The sequence below is a fragment of the Papaver somniferum genome, chromosome 8 (genome assembly GCF_003573695.1).
Source record: "Papaver somniferum cultivar HN1 chromosome 8, ASM357369v1, whole genome shotgun sequence".
NCBI classification, from domain to species: Eukaryota; Viridiplantae; Streptophyta; class Magnoliopsida; order Ranunculales; family Papaveraceae; genus Papaver; species Papaver somniferum.
Genome location: NC_039365.1, coordinates 122924752 through 122942139, shown reverse-complemented (window position 1 = coordinate 122942139; position 17388 = coordinate 122924752). Strand labels below are relative to the sequence as shown.

Below are 17388 nucleotides of genomic sequence, written 5' to 3'. Positions count from 1 at the left end.
TGAATGTTGTTTGACCACAATTTTTGCCAGCAAGCAACATGAATAGTGTGGCGATGATCAGTGACAGAAACTGAACGTACAAACTTGGCGCCTCGATAGCGTGTTTACTGCCCTACTACTCGTCTACATTACTAACATGCCATCACATGCTGGATTGTTTGTATTTGTCATTTTCATGGTAGCCCATTTTGTTGGTGAGTGATTTGATATTAAAAACAACACAGATTTGGTTAAAAAGACCAAAATCAATAATTCTTGGAAAAAAAAGACTTGTACATTTTGATACTGTTTAGATGGACAAAAGTTAAAAAGATACTGTTCAAATGGACAAAGATATAAAAATAGCCAGGATGTAACCAGTTTCATCCTACCCATTTTCAAACATTTTTTCTTATTTTTAATTTATATCAGGGTGCATCCAGTTTCATCCTTACTATTTTTTAAGTTTAAGCCGCGATGAATCCAGTTTCATCTTTGTTATTTTTTTTTGTCCATTTCATCCATAATAATTTTTACTCGTCCATTTGAATCATGTTTTAAATTTTTTTGGACAAATGACCCATTTTCCGTAAAAACAATTGCGAGATGTCTAAGCCTTATCCTTTGTGTCTTTATGATTCATCTTCATTTTTCTGTATCAGCCGCGGATTTTGGACCCAATTCGAACCGACAACCCTAGTCAACCGTTAAGAATAATTGTTACCGAGGCATCGACTCACCTGACCAATAACCCGGTAGATGTAAGACTTTTTGGACGGAGGCATCGAAGTAACTTGTGCAAATGGCAAGGCGCCAAACACTATTATGTGTTGTATAGAAATGGCTCAACATATCAACCAAAAAAATCTACACAACACAATTCACTGCATTCGATTCGATTATATTCACATCATTTCACACAATCAAGTTTCCAGAAAATGAGGTGATTATTCATAAAGTACGAAAAGCCAATTTCTTTTTGTACATATCCAAGACCTTGTGGACCTATAAATATCATTATTATGGATGCGCTTTTTAATCTATTCACATTATTGAGTTTCCGCACCGAAAATAAAATCCAGATGATATTTGGCCTTCAAAAATGTCCAAAGGCCGTTTGAATCTGACACGTACACATGGAATAAACACCGCCGTTAATCTTAACACGTGCATCTAGGTTGCCGCTTATCTGTCTTAACCCGAGAAACTTGCTAAAGTTCTCACATGGTTCATGTTCAACTAAATTAACGAACTAACGAGTGGAGAGATCCAGATCTGATGTAACCAAAGCTACGGAAACTAAAGTGAGTTATTGTTTTTGATCTTACGATTTTGATCGTTTAGCGTATAATGCTGACTTACTTTTTTTTTTTTTTTAATTTTATCTTCGACTATTTTGTACGATTTTTTTACTCAGGAAGTCTTAGATAGTTGACCATGATAAAACCTAAACTAATAGCAGTATTTGACTGAAAAAAATAATAATCATGCAGATAATAACGAGTAGACGGACACGCATTCAACGTGATCATCAAAGTAATAAAGTTTAGATGGACATTGACATATCTTTTGCATTATCAGACCGATTTTGTCCAAATGTGTGTTTCATGCTTGAGAAACGTAAACGTTATATTTTGCTTAAAAATGTATTTGATTTTCTAAATTTTAGGTGTTGCAATTTTGTGTTTATTTTGTCTGGACACTCAGTTTAGTTTAGTTTAGCAGGAAATCAGAATAAAGTCAAGTGTTAGGTTAACCCCCGAATACAAATATGATCACATATAATCGAAATGCTTCTGCTTTAAAAAGTTTTTATCTTTTCTGTCTACCATTATAAATGTGATGGACAAATATGACCAACAAGATCTACTTGGTAAGCTTACTATTAGAAAACTTTCTTTACCTTTTGTGGTTTGTTTTTTAAGGAACAATTTGATGCAATACTGATAGATATGACTATTCAAAATAAAAATAGTACTCATTTTGGAATTTTGAGTACTGGTTAAAGTTTCACAAAATCTAACCAAACCCATACGAATCTAAAAGAAGAGAGCACAACTCAAGATTCCAAAATACCCTTTTCTTGTTTCTATAATCCCCAAAATACCCTTCTTAGCCCCTTACTTGGATTTTTAAAATATTTGTGGTTGCAGATAATGTTGTCTGTCTTTACTCTTCAGTTAGTATAATAGCCGAGAGAACTCATTGGTTGGTTTCTGTTTAAAATCCCACTCCGAAAGAACAAAAACAAAAACAAAAAAGAGAAGAAGGAAAAAAGTAGAGCAGAGTTGTTTAGCCTGTTTAGCTCTACTCTTTCTCTGCAAAAACAAGCAACAATCACTAGTAGAGTCATAATATACATTCCAAAGCAGCTTGTTGTAATAGTTTCTGAATCTAAGTTTCCTAATGGAGGAACCAACAACAAATCATTACAGAGAAGGGCAAGAAGGAGAAGAAAGAGACCCGGAGAGTAATAATACATTACAGTCACCATTATTACTCAAAAGAAACAGAACACTTTCTACAAACCATTTAGCTATAATTGGAACTAAAGTTTCTCATATAGAAAGCTTAGATTATGAGTATGTGACAAAATTCTTATCTCATTTCAATTTTTGTTTGAATTACATGTGAAATGGGTTTTCTAATAGAATTTCTCTTATGGATGCAGGATAAATGAGAATGATTTGTTTAAACATGATTGGAGAAGTAGATCCAGAGAACAAGTTTTACAGTATGTTTTCATGAAATGGATATTAGCTCTGATTGTTGGACTATTAACTGGCGTGATTGCCAGTTTGATAAATCTTGCAATCGAGAATATTGCCGGTTTCAAATTACTTGCCGTCGCCAAGTTCATCAAGGAAGAAAGGTATAATTGCGTCACTTCTTTTGAGTTTTGTACTTGTAGAGTGGGATCTTATCAATTTCTAGTGCTTAGTTGTTATTGAAGTTCAAAGAAGATTGCAATTGAACTCATTCTGAGCTAATGATGGTTGGTGCAGGAATTTTGAGGGGTTTCTATATTTTACCGGGGCTAATTTGGCTCTCACAGCGTTTGCCTCCATTCTAGTTGTATGTTTTGCACCTACCGCAGCTGGGCCAGGTATACCGGAGATCAAAGCTTATCTCAATGGAGTTGACACACCAAATATGTATGGTGCTTCAACTTTGATAGTAAAGGTAAGTTGGCATTAATTAAAACAATTTCAGTTCAAATTTGTTATTCACTAAAATGCAAACATTGAAATTCAAATTAAATTCTTGAAGTAGATTTTAATCTTATTAGAGTTACAGTTTTCCGTAGATCACTAGATCAGCGTACTGAGGAAACTCAACTCTAGTTCAATTATACAGATTCAATCACAAAACCTTATCATGAAGTGTGTTTTATCAGAAAAGCATTTATAGTTCGAGTAATGAATGATTTCGATGGTATTACGAGCCTATGCATATATGGATCCTTCTTACTCAAGATATGAAATTGAATGATATTAAACAACACAGCACAAAATGATACTGATGTTCAAAGTTGAGTTTATTGGTAAAATGACCAAGAAATTTACTTTCAAATTTGCAGATCTTTGGAAGTATAGGTGCAGTGTCTGCTGGTCTGGATTTAGGAAAAGAAGGACCACTGGTTCACATTGGTGCTTGCCTTGCTTCCTTGTTAGGACAAGGTGGGCCTGACAACTATCGTGTAAAATGGCGATGGATGCGTTACTTCAACAACGACAGGGACAGAAGGGATCTCATTACATGTGGTGCTGCTTCTGGTGTCTGTGCTGCTTTCCGGTCACCAATAGGTGGTGTCTTGTTTGCTCTAGAAGAGGTGGCAACTTGGTGGAGGAGTGCCCTATTGTGGAGAACTTTCTTTAGTACTGCTGTTGTGGTGGTTGTTCTCAGAGCATTCATGGAGTACTGCGGTTCTGGAGATTGTGGATTGTTTGGTCAAGGAGGCCTTATCATGTTTGATGTGAGCAGCGTTACTGTTACCTACCACGCAATGGATCTACTTCCTGTTGTTATAATTGGAGTCATTGGCGGAGTTTTAGGGAGTTTATACAATTATCTTCTCCACAAAGTTCTCAGAGTTTACAATCTCATTAACGAGTAAGCAAAACAACTGCATTGTTTTCGAGTTTTTCTTACAAATGTGATTGCTGATGTTTGAATTTTTTTTTTTATCGTCTTTCAGGAAGGGCAGAGGACACAAGCTCCTCCTTAGTTTGGCCGTCTCTATATTCACCTCTGTTTGCCTTTACTGCCTTCCCTTTTTTGCTCATTGCTCTCCTTGTGATCCGTCTCTTCCTGATTCTGCCTGTCCCACCAATGGAAGGACTGGTAACTTCAAGCAATTCAACTGTCCAGCAGGATACTATAACGACTTAGCCAGTCTTCTCCACACCACCAACGACGACGCTGTCCGAAATATTTTCTCCACCTCCACTCCAACCGAGTTCCATCCAGTCTCCCTCCTCGTTTTCTTTGGAGTCTACTGCATTTTAGGACTCATCACTTTTGGTATCGCCGTCCCTTCAGGACTTTTTCTGCCAATAATTCTCATGGGATCAGCTTACGGACGTTTGCTCGGAATGGCCATGGGACCTTACACAAGAATTGATCAAGGGCTCTTTTCTGTCCTTGGAGCTGCCTCTCTTATGGCTGGGTCAATGAGGATGACTGTGTCTCTCTGTGTGATTTTCCTTGAGCTCACTAACAATCTCCTCCTCCTTCCCATAACAATGCTTGTTTTGCTTATTTCGAAAACTGTTGGAGACGCCTTCAACCCAAGCATCTATGAAATTATACTGCATCTTAAAGGCCTGCCTTTCTTAGATGCCAATCCAGAACCATGGATGAGGACGTTAACTGTTGCTGAACTTGCCGATGCCAAGTCACCTGTAATCACCCTCTGTGGTGTAGAGAAAGTGTCCCGCATTGTTGAAGTCCTGCAAAATACAACACACAACGGGTTCCCGGTTGTTGACCAAGGTACAGTACCCCCAATTGGATTGCCAGATGGAGCATCAGAACTTCATGGAATTATTCTCAGGGCACACCTTGTTGCAGTGTTGAGAAAGAAATGGTTCCTTAAAGAAAAGAGAAGAACAGAAGATTGGGAAGTCAGGAAAGTGTTCACCTCAATTGATTTGGCAGAGAGGGGATTTAAGATCGATGAGGTGTTAGTAACAAAAGATGAGATGGAAATGTACGTAGACTTGCATCCTCTCACCAACACCACCCCTTTTACAGTCCTTGAAAGCTTGTCAGTGGCAAAGGCTATGGTTCTCTTTCGGTCAGTTGGACTTCGCCATATGCTAATTGTGCCCAAATATCAGTTAACCGGGGTAAGTTACCAATTTCTTCATTGCAGAAGCTGTTTTAAATATTAAGGAAGATCTCACTAATGAATTTTGTATGTATCTTGAATTTTGTAGGTCTCACCTGTTGTGGGGATATTGACCAGGCAAGACTTGTTGGCTCACAACATCTTAAACGCCTTCCCTGATATAAAATCTAAGGAAAGAGGAAAGAAGGGAAAGCAAATAACTCTCGAAGTCTCTCAACAACAGAACGGAAATATTTCATCACATGAAGCATGATGCTTCTTTCTATTTTCTTTTGAATTTGGTGTCAATTTTTCATTCTTTAGTCACCTTACGACATAGAGAATAATGTTAGACAAAATGTGTGTAGAACTTCGATATCTATAGCTTGTTTCTTGCGCATTATATTCAGTACAAAATAGCCATATTTCTTTCTTGTACTCCTTTGCCTTGTGTCTCCTGCTGTGATTTGTTCTTCCTTTCCCTTCTTTTGGGATCCCACTCGTGAACATTGTCAAGTCTTTGTTGCCGCACATAACATTATTTTAGAATTTACACACATAAAGAAAAACTATCAAATTAACAATGCAAAAATATCAACTGATTGGAACTAGAGTGTGTGTACTCAAAGATCCCAAATTAGAGACTTCACTATAACAATGCTAAGAAAACTGCCATCGCGAAATTACTGAAGTAATTAAGGTCCAATGATGGAGGACCTTAAGGAAGTAGAAGTTGGAGAAATAGCTCATCTTATTCAATTGCTTGATGGTTTTGCTCATAACATTCGCAACTGCATGGCTGAAGATATTTTGGTGCTGAATTCCCTGTAGCCAAATGCTGCTCACCTCTTGATGTAGATGGTTTCTTATTTTTTCCTCACAAGAATATTTGGAATTGTAAGATACCCTTAAAGGTGTCTTTCCTGGTGTAGATACAAAAAATCACTTCGCGAGTGGTGGCATCTGAAAGTATAAATACCTTTAAGAAATGTTTGTGGCAAGGATAATAGCATTCTTGGCGAAGATCTCATGAGATTCATCCGTAATCTAAGGTTCAAACACGTGTAAAGCGTAAAGTTGGATCAACGAATATATATATTTGCAGTTGAGAATTTTAGACGCGATCAGAGTAGTCAGACGAGAACTGATCGTGACAGATTTTCTCGACGAGCAATGGGAAAATGGCGAGACGAAGCAATAACTGGCGAAGATGGATTCAAATGCAAGAAAGCTATAGTGACAGTGAAGAGGGATAAAATCACATGAAAATCATGGCTTCCGAGCGAAGGAAAATATGAGTTGTCATCCACTATACTTGCAAAGAAGGGTTAAGTCACAAGAAAAACGTGAGTAGTTGGCGAAGGGAAACATGAGCTGTCATCCATTACATAAACACTTATAAAAGGGGCGGGAGAGCAGTGAGCGAGGGGTTGAGTTTTTTTAGGGATCTTGAGATATTTATGAGAAAAACGTTCTTTGAGAGTATTGTTTTCGTGAGATCATACCTTTGTAATACTTCATTAATCATAATAAGATCATCATCATAATGGGATGAAGTTTTACAGTTAATCTTTCAAATTCTGAATGTGTTCATCCCATGGCATGTTTGTGTTCTCTCGTATGAATTTCTAGGTTGTAAGTCCATTTTGTATTCTTAGATTGATCTTTGGGTGTTTTATAGGATTTCATACAGTTACATTTTGGCACTAGAAACCGTTTGGAGGAGTAAAGGATTAATCCTACCTGAGTGGTTTGTCTTTTAAAATAGCTTCAACTCTTAAATTTTGTCTTCTTTACTCGGTGTTCTACTTGGGGTTTTCCATTTTCTTTTCTCTAAAGTTTTGGATCTGAGTTTTTAGTTTTAGTATCATTGTTTGGTTTCCATAATTACGTTTTGCTTTAGAAAGTGTAGATCTAACATCCTAGGCGTGTGATTATCTATTTGTGGTAAACTAGTATAAAGGTTTTCACGTCTCACCAAGTTTTCCTCTGTCAAGAGTATATCCATTGTTATCAAGCATTTATTTCTGGAATTTTCTTGGATCTATTGTCACAGTCATTGACTTAAAGTCGGTAAAATATTATGGCACTCAATTTGTGTATGGCATAGTGAGTCGTACGATTTTAGGGTTGAAGATATAATCATTAGTACTCTGTCATAATTTTCATCTCTAGATATATTGAAGGCAGACATGACGTCAAAAACAAACAAAGGAAATGGAGTCAAGACTAGATCCTACAAATCTAGTACTAGCAACGCTATACCCACAGACACCACAGTAGAAGGAGGAGGCACAAATGTTGATCAGAAAAGAAGTCCTTTTCGGAGCATTCCTCATGACGAAGAGACGAATGTTGATACATGAAAATAACTATCCCTTAGTAGGGCCATGGAGCCCCTAGAGAAAAGGGAAACCCATTAGGTGACTTGGGGACTGAGGCCCAAGTCCAATAGAGCATATCCATGGGAGTAGGAAGGATAGGGAAGGAATTAGTAAGAAGTGGGAGGTCATATTAGGAGGAATGGAAATAATGGTAAATAAGAAGGTTTTTATGACGTAGCATAATGTCATGAGGACAAGGGTTTTGGGAAAGGCCTATATAAGGAAGGACATAGTACAACGGAAACCAAGCTCTCTCTCATACTATTCTAGGAAAATGTGTTCTCATTGTGTGACTAGGACGTGCAGTACCCCTATCATCTTTACCTATCAACATTTGGAGAACACACCCAGAGGCTCGTCTCTAGTCCACCATGACACATCAAACGACCATCGACGCGGGTGCGCTTGAAAATCAACCAGTCGATCAGCCGCTCAACCTTGAAGGAAAGAGAACAAGAGTTGCACACGGAGGAATAGTCCAGAGCCCAATCATACAAGGAGGAGGAGCGGAAGCTATGCAAGAAAAAGCCAAACAACAAATGCCCGAAAACGCAGCACCCACTCGGCCGAATCTACGATAAATGCAAAAAAAGTTGGAGGATCACATCAGAAGGGAGCAGGAACTAAGGAAACTAATGAAGGCGGCGGAAGCAGGGCAGAGCGCTACTAAAGAAGACACTAGAGATGGGGAAGCGCACACAATCATGACACAGGAGGCAATAGCAAAGTATCTGGAGGCCAACTTTCGAGTGGTGAAACAAGATAACTACGATTTCATGAACTATACATATACTTTGGAAGTCACCGAGTATCAATATCCCGAGGATTACAGCTCACCTAAGTTCAAAGTGTATAGAGGTCAATAAAATGCGCGTGAACACTTCATACGGTTCATATCAACTATGAACGATCAGGCGACTGATGGGAAACCGTGCTTAAGGGAATTCCCCAAGTCACTCTCGGATATAACATTCACCTAGTATGATAACTTAAAACCTGGTAGTGTAGATTCATGGGCGGCCATATCCTTCCTCTTCCTCAGAAAATTCTATTCAGCCAAGAGGAGAATTACGTCAATAGACCTGAGTAGATGCACCCATCGGATAGGAGAAAAAGTAGTAAAATTCATCTCCAGGTTCCGACATTTTGCGTTAGATTGTCATGAGGATATCAAGGAGGGCGCGCATGTAAATATTTGCATACGAGGAATGACTACCGTCTTTAGAATAAATCTGGCGCCAACTTCTGATTCCAGACCTTTGTGGAATTGGAAGAAGCGGCAGCAAGGATTGGAGACTGTGTAGACGAGTCCAACGCAGATTACATCTGGCACCATTCGGGTAATGCAGTATCGGTGGCCCCACGGAACGCCTGGGCTAACAATAACCAAGACGGATGGATGCGTCTTACAATAAAGGTATAAGGGGGCCAAAACAGGATTTTGTCAAGCTGTCTCCCCTACCTTGCAATCGTTAACAAATCATAGGATTACTTGAACAATGGCTGAAAAACAAGGAAATTCCATTACCACCACTGACGGTAAACCCCATCAAGATCGACCAAAATGACGCTAACTACTGCCACTATAATTGGAGGATACATCACCCAACAGTCGAGTGTTATTTCCTCTAGCGGATGTTCCGACGAAAGTTCACAGTAGGAGAAATTGAAATGGGCATCCATGGGACCGGTAGACCACCACAACATCAAGTTATGATGCTTTCCCACGACCCAAACGGAGATGTATGGAATCCATGTGAGGACACCGATGACGAGGTATGTGAAATGGAGGTAGAGCCTCCCGTGTTTGAAAACATTGAAGCAGTAGCCAACAAATTACGCAAACGATATTAGCCCAACAGTTCTTCGACTCGGTGGGATTCAGCGAAAACAAGATCAAGGAAGCGTCCAAAGCGATAATGGCTATTGTGGCGGGAAATCCTTATGACCCCATGCCTAAGGGAGCGATTTTATTCACGGATGAAGTTATCTCCTACCTAGGAGAACAACTTAGGATTTTATACATCACGGTTCACATCAACAGACAACCAATCAAGAGAGCCTTCGTTGACGGTGGCGCGTCCTTAAATTTGATCTCCATGCATACCCTCAAAATTTTGGGAGTACAACGGTTAGCCATTCGAATGCGAACAATAATTGTGAAAGGATTTGGAAGTCACACAGACGGCTATTGGGATCGTCAACCTAGTAATGCAGGTCAGACCTATAAGGGCGCTCATTCCATTTTACGTTTTGGAGGACGATACCAAATTCCATATTATATTAGGAAAAGGTTGGCTACTCAATCACAAGGTCGTAGCTTCGATATAACATCTATGTGTGAAGACCAACACGGGAGGCAGACAGTATCGTATCCCATCCACGAGCAATCCTTTTGACCCGGAGGAGGCATACATGGCAGACGTTATTTTACGATACCTCAAAAGAGGCAGATGATGTACCCGAAGCTCAGCCCATCCCGTTGCCTAAATGGGAGGAAGAAGAAAAGCTGAGGACGACCAAGTATTTATTCATCCCCTCCAGAATGGTCCATCCGATCGAGAAAAATAGAAAGAAAGAAGAGCAACCTAGGTTCCAGCGCTTCTCGAAGCCGGATGGGGGGCACTTATATCGCTTATAGCAATCAGCCGAGGGATCTCTCAGCGATGAGAAAGAGTGTGTCGTGTCATGAATCGACGAAATAACAGAGTCTCCCTCAGAAAGTAATGACAAAGATTTAGCCAAATTACCACACGTCGCGTTCAACGACGTCATTCTGCATACAAAGGAGGTACAAATTCCGTCAGAGGACCGAACACCGGAAGACCTTACGTTGGATTCAATGAAGGAAGTCAATATCAGAACTCAAATAGATAAACGCTTCATCAAGATCAGTAAAAGCCTGAACGAAAACGAAAGGGAAGAATTGATAGCACTACTCATGGAGTATAATGATGTGTTCTCCTTCAAATACGACGAGATGCCAGGTATCGATAGCAGCCTCGTCGCCCACAACTTAAGTGTCTCGCCCGAGTTTAAACCGATGTAGCAGAGGAGTCGTGAGTTCCCCCGGGAAACGACTCTTGTAATCAAATAGGAGGTGGAGCACCTGTTGAAATCTAAGTTCATTAAGTAACGAAATACATAGATTATGTTGATGTCGTACTTACGAAGTTCAAAAGATAAGCGTTATACTTCGTAATATAATTCCTTGACACTTTGATCATAATGATATGACCAAGTCTAATCACTAGAGTAACATATATACAGCTTCACATGTTATGTTTTCAATATAATACGAATTGAAAGATACGTTAGGAATGGAAACAAGTCAAGTTAGTATTACTAACCTCAAATGAAAGGATGATGTCTTCGTTGTCGTCGTTACTTCTTCACATTCTTCAGGTCTTCAGAGTAATACTTGTACGTCTCAACATTCCAAGACTTTCTAGTCTAACCTAAATGAAGTTGACTCTAGTAAATAATCAAGCGGCTCTAGATGAGTTTTCATAGTAAAATATGATAACCAAACTTGACATACCAACACTTGGTGGGTTCAACCGAGCTATGCTCTAACATTTTATCCATGCAACTATCTTCTTTGTATCATGATAATGTTACATGAGACTAATTATATTACGGTTTAAATGCATGTTCTTGTGTGCAGCCATACTGAAGAACTTTCATTTTAATGAAGTTGATAGAGCTAAGTGCTAGTTTACCACCACAACTACTATTATTCTATATTTTGATGTATGTTTTGTTTGAAGTGGTAAATTGTAGGTACACAAATTCTTAAGTCACGCCTTTACCATTTGATAAAATTCATGAACTAAAAAACCTTGCTTTTGTTATCTGCTATACTATTTAGATTGACTTTCTTCTTTACATGCCATGGTTTATATAGGTTAACCAGAAAGCTGCGTAATATTTAGCTGACCCTGAGGCATACCCTACCTTGTTCTAGGATTGGCAGGTTGCTAAGTGGAATCTAAAATTTTGGAAACAATCTGTTTCATTTTTCTGTATATATAGTCCGTGTCTTCTACTATTATATATTAACGTTACTATTTATAGTTCTTTGTAGTCGCATTTTTGTTCATAATCCAGTAAGTGAAATATGGTATAATTTTGTAATATATCTGGACAAGTTGATACGTTTAACTTGTTTGTAAAATGGTGATTTGGCTCACAAGGTTCCTTGTGCTCTATGTAAAATCCTCTCTTTTCTTATTCTTATCTTCCCTGGTTGTTTCAATTTCTTGTCTTAGGAGGTAGAATAGAACAGAGAAGAACATAACCCAGGAAGAAAAGGTTGTTGAGGTCGAAACTGATTCCACAGATATGAGCAATAAGTGCCACTACTTACAAGGCTGGTTATGAAGCAACAAGAAGCTATACTAGTTTGAGCATGTAGGTAGTGAATGATGTTGAGTTTCTCTCTAGGTGTGTGCCTTTAAGATCGAATCTACTACTGCTATGACACTTAACATTACAACTGCAGTATTTGTATGTTTTGAAAACTTAATAATGTTTATATACTTGTCATTCTTTTGATATTAGGCACAAAATGTAGGGAACTTGATTTTGATTTCCAAATGGACAAGGGAAACTTAATTTTGTTACAGGGGAGCTGACGTGGTCAAAACCACTATTTTTATTGTTACAATTTCACAACTACAACAAGCCGTTGCAAAAAACATCACAACTGCAATTTCTCAACTGTTGTAACTTGTTGCGACAATCTGATTTCATAACTGTTTGAAACAATTGCAATTTCTTAAGGTTGCAACAGTTCAGAACTGTTGCGATCAAAAATTTGCAACGACTGCATTGCCGTTGCGAAATATTACAACATCGACTTTCGCAACAGAGCAAAACGTTGCGACTCCTCTTTGCAATTGCCATCTGCCGTTGCTAATTACTAAATTTGGTGTAGTGCTTCTAAAAGTGGAAGCAACTTTCTCAAGTTGACAAAAAAATAATAATTAATTTTTACCCCTCGGATGTATTTGTGTAAGGTCAACCGAAATGGAGGGTATTAATAACATGCCCACTTCAAATTTTCACCGATTTCGACCTTGATAAGGGTTTTGTGCCTGCCGACCATAAAATTGATTAACTCCTAGCTTGACTAGACCTAGTATCGACCAATATAAATTGAGATGTTGTGCTTGCACCAATTTTAGGGCAAAAAAATTAATTTATGTCGGTCAGCTGAGAATGAACATAAATGTCAGGTAAGCTTTAGGAGTCCAGCTAGGGAACGTAGCAGTAAAACATTTTGACATCAATTATTGTGAGAAAATCCAAAATGACCGCTATGCCCTTTTAGGTCAAATTTTGATAAAATGACTTTCCCCTGGTTCAAAAATTTATGAATATGACTTCACATTTCGAATTATAAAATGACCATTTTACCCAGGATATGTGAAAGTACTGTTTTACCCCTGATATTTAAAATTCGTCCAAAATGACTATTTTATCCTTTGTCAAAAATCCACCATCAACACTTAGTAGACTAGAAATTAAGATATATTTTTGATCACCTAATATTGACAACAAGCTTGTAGCAAAACTTGTGGGTTCAACCGTGCAATGCTCTAACACCTACGACTATAAACATGTGCCTTTGCCTATTCAAAAGGACAGAACAAGTTTATCATTCTCAAGCTCCGCTTCTTCCATAGTTCGAGAACCTCACACATAATAATTAAATCACCATTGATTTCCTCAAATTTCTTTGCTTTTCCACCCCTAAGATCACCCCATCTTCTCTCTTTGTAACCGGAGCAAAACGTGAATGGCCAATTTATTGGTTTAAGCTCGTTTTGTACGATTTTGATTTTCGAACATAAAGAAAATACTTCCGCAGTACATTATTTTATATGAGAGTAATTTGTAGGTAGTAACAGCGGTCATATGGTCCAACTGTTAACGGACGTTAATTTTCGTTAGTAAAATAATTTACACATTTGCCATTATAAAAATTCGAAGTAGGGAAGATCAGAGTTGATGCAAAGTCGTAAATGGGAAATGGAGGAAGGATCATAGTTGTGTGAAAAGAGGAAAGATAAGATTGATTTTGATCAAGAAGATAATAAAGGGTAGTCGAGTTGTGTTGAGTTTCGACAGAGTTTGGCTGAGTGAGATCAGGTTCTTGTCATTGAAATTGTAAATGAATTGAAGAGAATAAACGAGTATTTATGAGTTTGACAAGAAATAAGGGATGGATTTGTGTTGGATTGGCATTACATGGGTTACAACAAGAAATCAATAGAGAATAAGGGAGTTTTGCTGTCGTTAAAGTAGATTTTATATTGATGGTTTGGGGGAATATATAATGACTATTTATATCTCTTAAAGGCTTATGAATGATTAAAAATTTCTGGTTTGTTTTGGATATGAATTTGCAGGTATTTGTTGTTGGCATTTGCGGAAGATGATTCTTCAATGAACAACACCATTACTAGGTTTTGCCCATCATATGTTTGATAGAAGTCCCCACCCAGTCTGCATTAGCTTGTATAACTGTGAGTCATGGTTCAGTGGGTATTTTCAACAAGTTAGAAAAGAATTAATAGGTTAAGATAGTCACTCTAAATTTTGTGTGTTTTTTTGCCGAGAAAACATGGAAGAACCTTACTTGCTTCCATGTATTTTAGTGATTAACGGAAGAGATTGAGTAGCCTTGTATGACTAAAGTTGAAGCCGTTGCAGTTGATTTGAGAGATGGATACAAAGGATTAAGAGGTGAATATCTTATTTTACGTGGAGGGAGTCAATTGAGTTTCCAAATCTACTGTTAGGACAAGCACTATGGTATGGGTTATCTCTTCCCTATCCCTTAATTATGGGGAAGGGATATGGGTCACAAGGAAACCTCACTATGGTGTGCTTTTATCTTTCCTTACACTACATGGTTTCCTTACGAATAGTGCCAAACGGATTCTGAGTATCCGTTTCAACCAACTCGTTGACTTAGACCAAAACGGAAACTGAGTATCCGTTCCAGAAGTATAAGTATATAGAAAATGCACGAATTTCCCATTTCTCCTTCTTCACTCTTTTTTTCCTCTCTCAAAACCCTATCAAACACTTTTATCCCCCTTTTGATTTTCAAGGTGTTTCCTTCCAATTTGTTGGTTGAATTCAAAAGGTCTGGATCATTACTCCAAGGTGAACCAATTCCATGATTTCCATTCTTCAATTTCGAATTCCATCCACAAAATCATAAAAGGTGAGTGATTTTAATTTTAGGGTTTAAAATGAATTTGATTTTGATGAATTTGTTGATATTAGGTTGGTTAGGTATGTAGTATGCAATTCAATAACATAATTAAAACATAGATTTAGTGAAAAATCCATGATTATTACTTGTTGTGTGACGCATCTCTTGATTTATGTTGAATGAAATGTTTGTAAACTACTATTCTATTGATGTCTAATATTGATTGACTTGTATTTATGTATGGTATAGGAAAATTGATACTATAATTGTTGTTTGAAAAGGTACAAAATGAGTCTAATGCGTGCTTATGTGAGAGTTAAATACGAAATCTATTTGGATACTTCTAGTGATGAAGAAGAAAAAGCTTTGTTAATGTTTACACAATTGTATTTGGATGAACGGATGTGTATTATTCGACAACCGATACCTAGGGAGGTGCAGACACGTAGTGTAAGTAACCGAGATCGAGTGTGGCACGATGCGAAAATGATGAATGATTATTTTACACCTGGAACTGGTTATACCTCAAGACAATTCAAACAACGTCTAGGCATAAAGGAATAATTATTCAAGAAATTTTTAGGAAAATTGCTTGCAGTGGATCCAAAATGGCAACAACGTCCGGATGCAACTGGTACTATGGGTCATTCTCCGCATATGAAATTAGTTGCCATGATGAAATGTTTGTGCAAAAGTACGGCAACTGATAGTGTTGATGATTACATTCGTATGGGCGCCACGACAATGCACTATTATCTAAAAAGATTTTGCCACACTATTTGCATGACTTTTGGAGAAAGATATTTACGTGAACCCACTCCTGAAGATGTCCAGAGGTTGCTAGCTGAAAATATCGAACGATGGTTTCCAGGAATGCTTGGTAGTATGCAATGTCCATGGAAGAATTGTCTGATAGCTTGGCAAGGAACTTATCGGGGTAAAGAGAAACATAGTTATATGGTATTAGAGGCGGTGACTTCATACGATTTGTGGTTTTGGCATGTTTTTTTTGGAATGCATGGATCAAACAACGATTTGAATATGTTGGCACACTCACTCCTTTTTGATAACATGATAAAGGGTGTAGCACCTCCATGCAATTATGTCATCAACGGTCACCAATACAATATGGGTTGTTTCTTATCTGATGGTATCTATCCAAAGTTGACTACAATTGTACAATCTTTCAGTCAGACATTGGACATTCCCGACTATGTAAGATTTAACAAGTATCAAATAGATAAAAGAAAGTATGTCGAGCGTGATTTTGGAGTGCTTCAAGGTAAATTTAGAATTGTCTGATCACCGTACGTGTAAGTATTGGAAAAAATATGACTTGAACCTAATTATGAAATGTTGTCTTATTTTACATAAAATGATTATTGAGCATTGACGTCGGGATACAAATTGGGGTAGAGTTGTTCATGTTCCGATTCCGCAACCTATTGATAATGGTCGTGTTTTTATGGCAACTCTGAAAAACCTAGAAATGCACCTACAACTAAGAACAGATCTTGTTGCGCACATTGCTGCGCGTCCTAGTAGAGGAGCCGGGCAGCAAAATCGTCTAGTTTTGAGGACTCAGATATGGAATACGTGATACTTCCATCATCAGATGAAGAATATGATGATACATACTTAGAAGAAGAAGTTGTTCCTGATCAAAACGAGGATGGTCCATTTGATTATTATGAAGATTACAATGACCAAATTCCAGATGAATTTGAACATGCAGGTGAACATATTTATGGGGACAGACATGTATAGGAAGAATATGAACATGATGGAGATGATGGCGATGATGGAGATAATGACGATGAGGATGATGATGATGATGATGAGGAGGATGAATTATAACCTTTTAACTTTTCCGTTAGAAAGTTTGAATGCTACATGCAGACGTACGAAGGAGTTTTAATTATTTTTGGGTTTCAATGAATACATTATAATTTGATGGCCATGTGGTTTACAATTATGATATGTTAGTTTCTTATTTTAGTCTAATTATATAGTAGTTGCAATCGTATGATCACTTCTGTTTGTCGTTTTTTAGTGTCTGTTGTTGTATAGTCACTTTTCTTCGTCTAATTATACAGTAGTTGCAGCTTTATAGTATATCAGTCGTACGGTCACTTCTTTCAATATTTATTTACAGTGTCTGCAGTCGTATGGTCACTTCTCTTAATTTGTCTTTACAATGTCTACAGTCGTATGGTCAATTCTCTTAGTCTAGTTATATATACAGTAGTTGCAGCCGTATAGTCTACCAGTCGTATGGTCACTTCTCTCAATCTCTCTTTACAGTGTCTGCATTCGTATGGTCACTTCTCTTAGTCTAATTATACAGTAGTTGCAGCCATATAGTCTACCATTCGTATGGTCACTTCTCTCAATCTCTCTTTACAATGTCTGCAGTCGTATGGTCACTTATATCAATCTCTCTGAACAGTAGGTGCAATCTC

At 37.8% G+C, this 17388-nt stretch overlaps 2 protein-coding genes across 2 annotated transcripts; both read left to right on the top strand.

Moving 5' to 3' along the window:
* Positions 1-2188: 2188 nt before the first annotated feature.
* LOC113302858 (chloride channel protein CLC-b-like) lies at positions 2189-5749 on the top strand. Its single transcript, XM_026551813.1, has 6 exons — positions 2189-2561; positions 2651-2851; positions 2985-3162; positions 3560-4092; positions 4178-5330; positions 5421-5749. Exons 1-6 carry the CDS (start codon positions 2386-2388, stop codon positions 5583-5585), a joined length of 2406 nt encoding a protein of 801 aa, XP_026407598.1. The 5' UTR covers positions 2189-2385; the 3' UTR covers positions 5586-5749.
* A 9465-nt stretch (positions 5750-15214) lies between these two features.
* On the top strand, positions 15215-16228 carry LOC113305986. Its single transcript, XM_026554978.1, has 2 exons — positions 15215-15443; positions 15525-16228. Exons 1-2 carry the CDS (start codon positions 15215-15217, stop codon positions 16226-16228), a joined length of 933 nt encoding a protein of 310 aa, XP_026410763.1.
* Positions 16229-17388: the final 1160 nt, after the last annotated feature.

Excerpts from the sequence above, each read along its gene's own strand:
- LOC113302858 (XM_026551813.1), top strand. The coding sequence starts at position 2,386 with ATGGAGGAACCAACAACAAATCATTACAGAGAAGGGCAAGAAGGAGAA. Across the intron at positions 2,562-2,650 it reads ATAGAAAGCTTAGATTATGA|GATAAATGAGAATGATTTGT; the intron begins GTATGTGACAAA and ends TTATGGATGCAG. Across the intron at positions 4,093-4,177 it reads GTTTACAATCTCATTAACGA|GAAGGGCAGAGGACACAAGC; the intron begins GTAAGCAAAACA and ends ATCGTCTTTCAG.
- LOC113305986 (XM_026554978.1), top strand. The coding sequence starts at position 15,215 with ATGAGTCTAATGCGTGCTTATGTGAGAGTTAAATACGAAATCTATTTG. Across the intron at positions 15,444-15,524 it reads TTATTTTACACCTGGAACTG|TGGATCCAAAATGGCAACAA; the intron begins GTTATACCTCAA and ends AATTGCTTGCAG.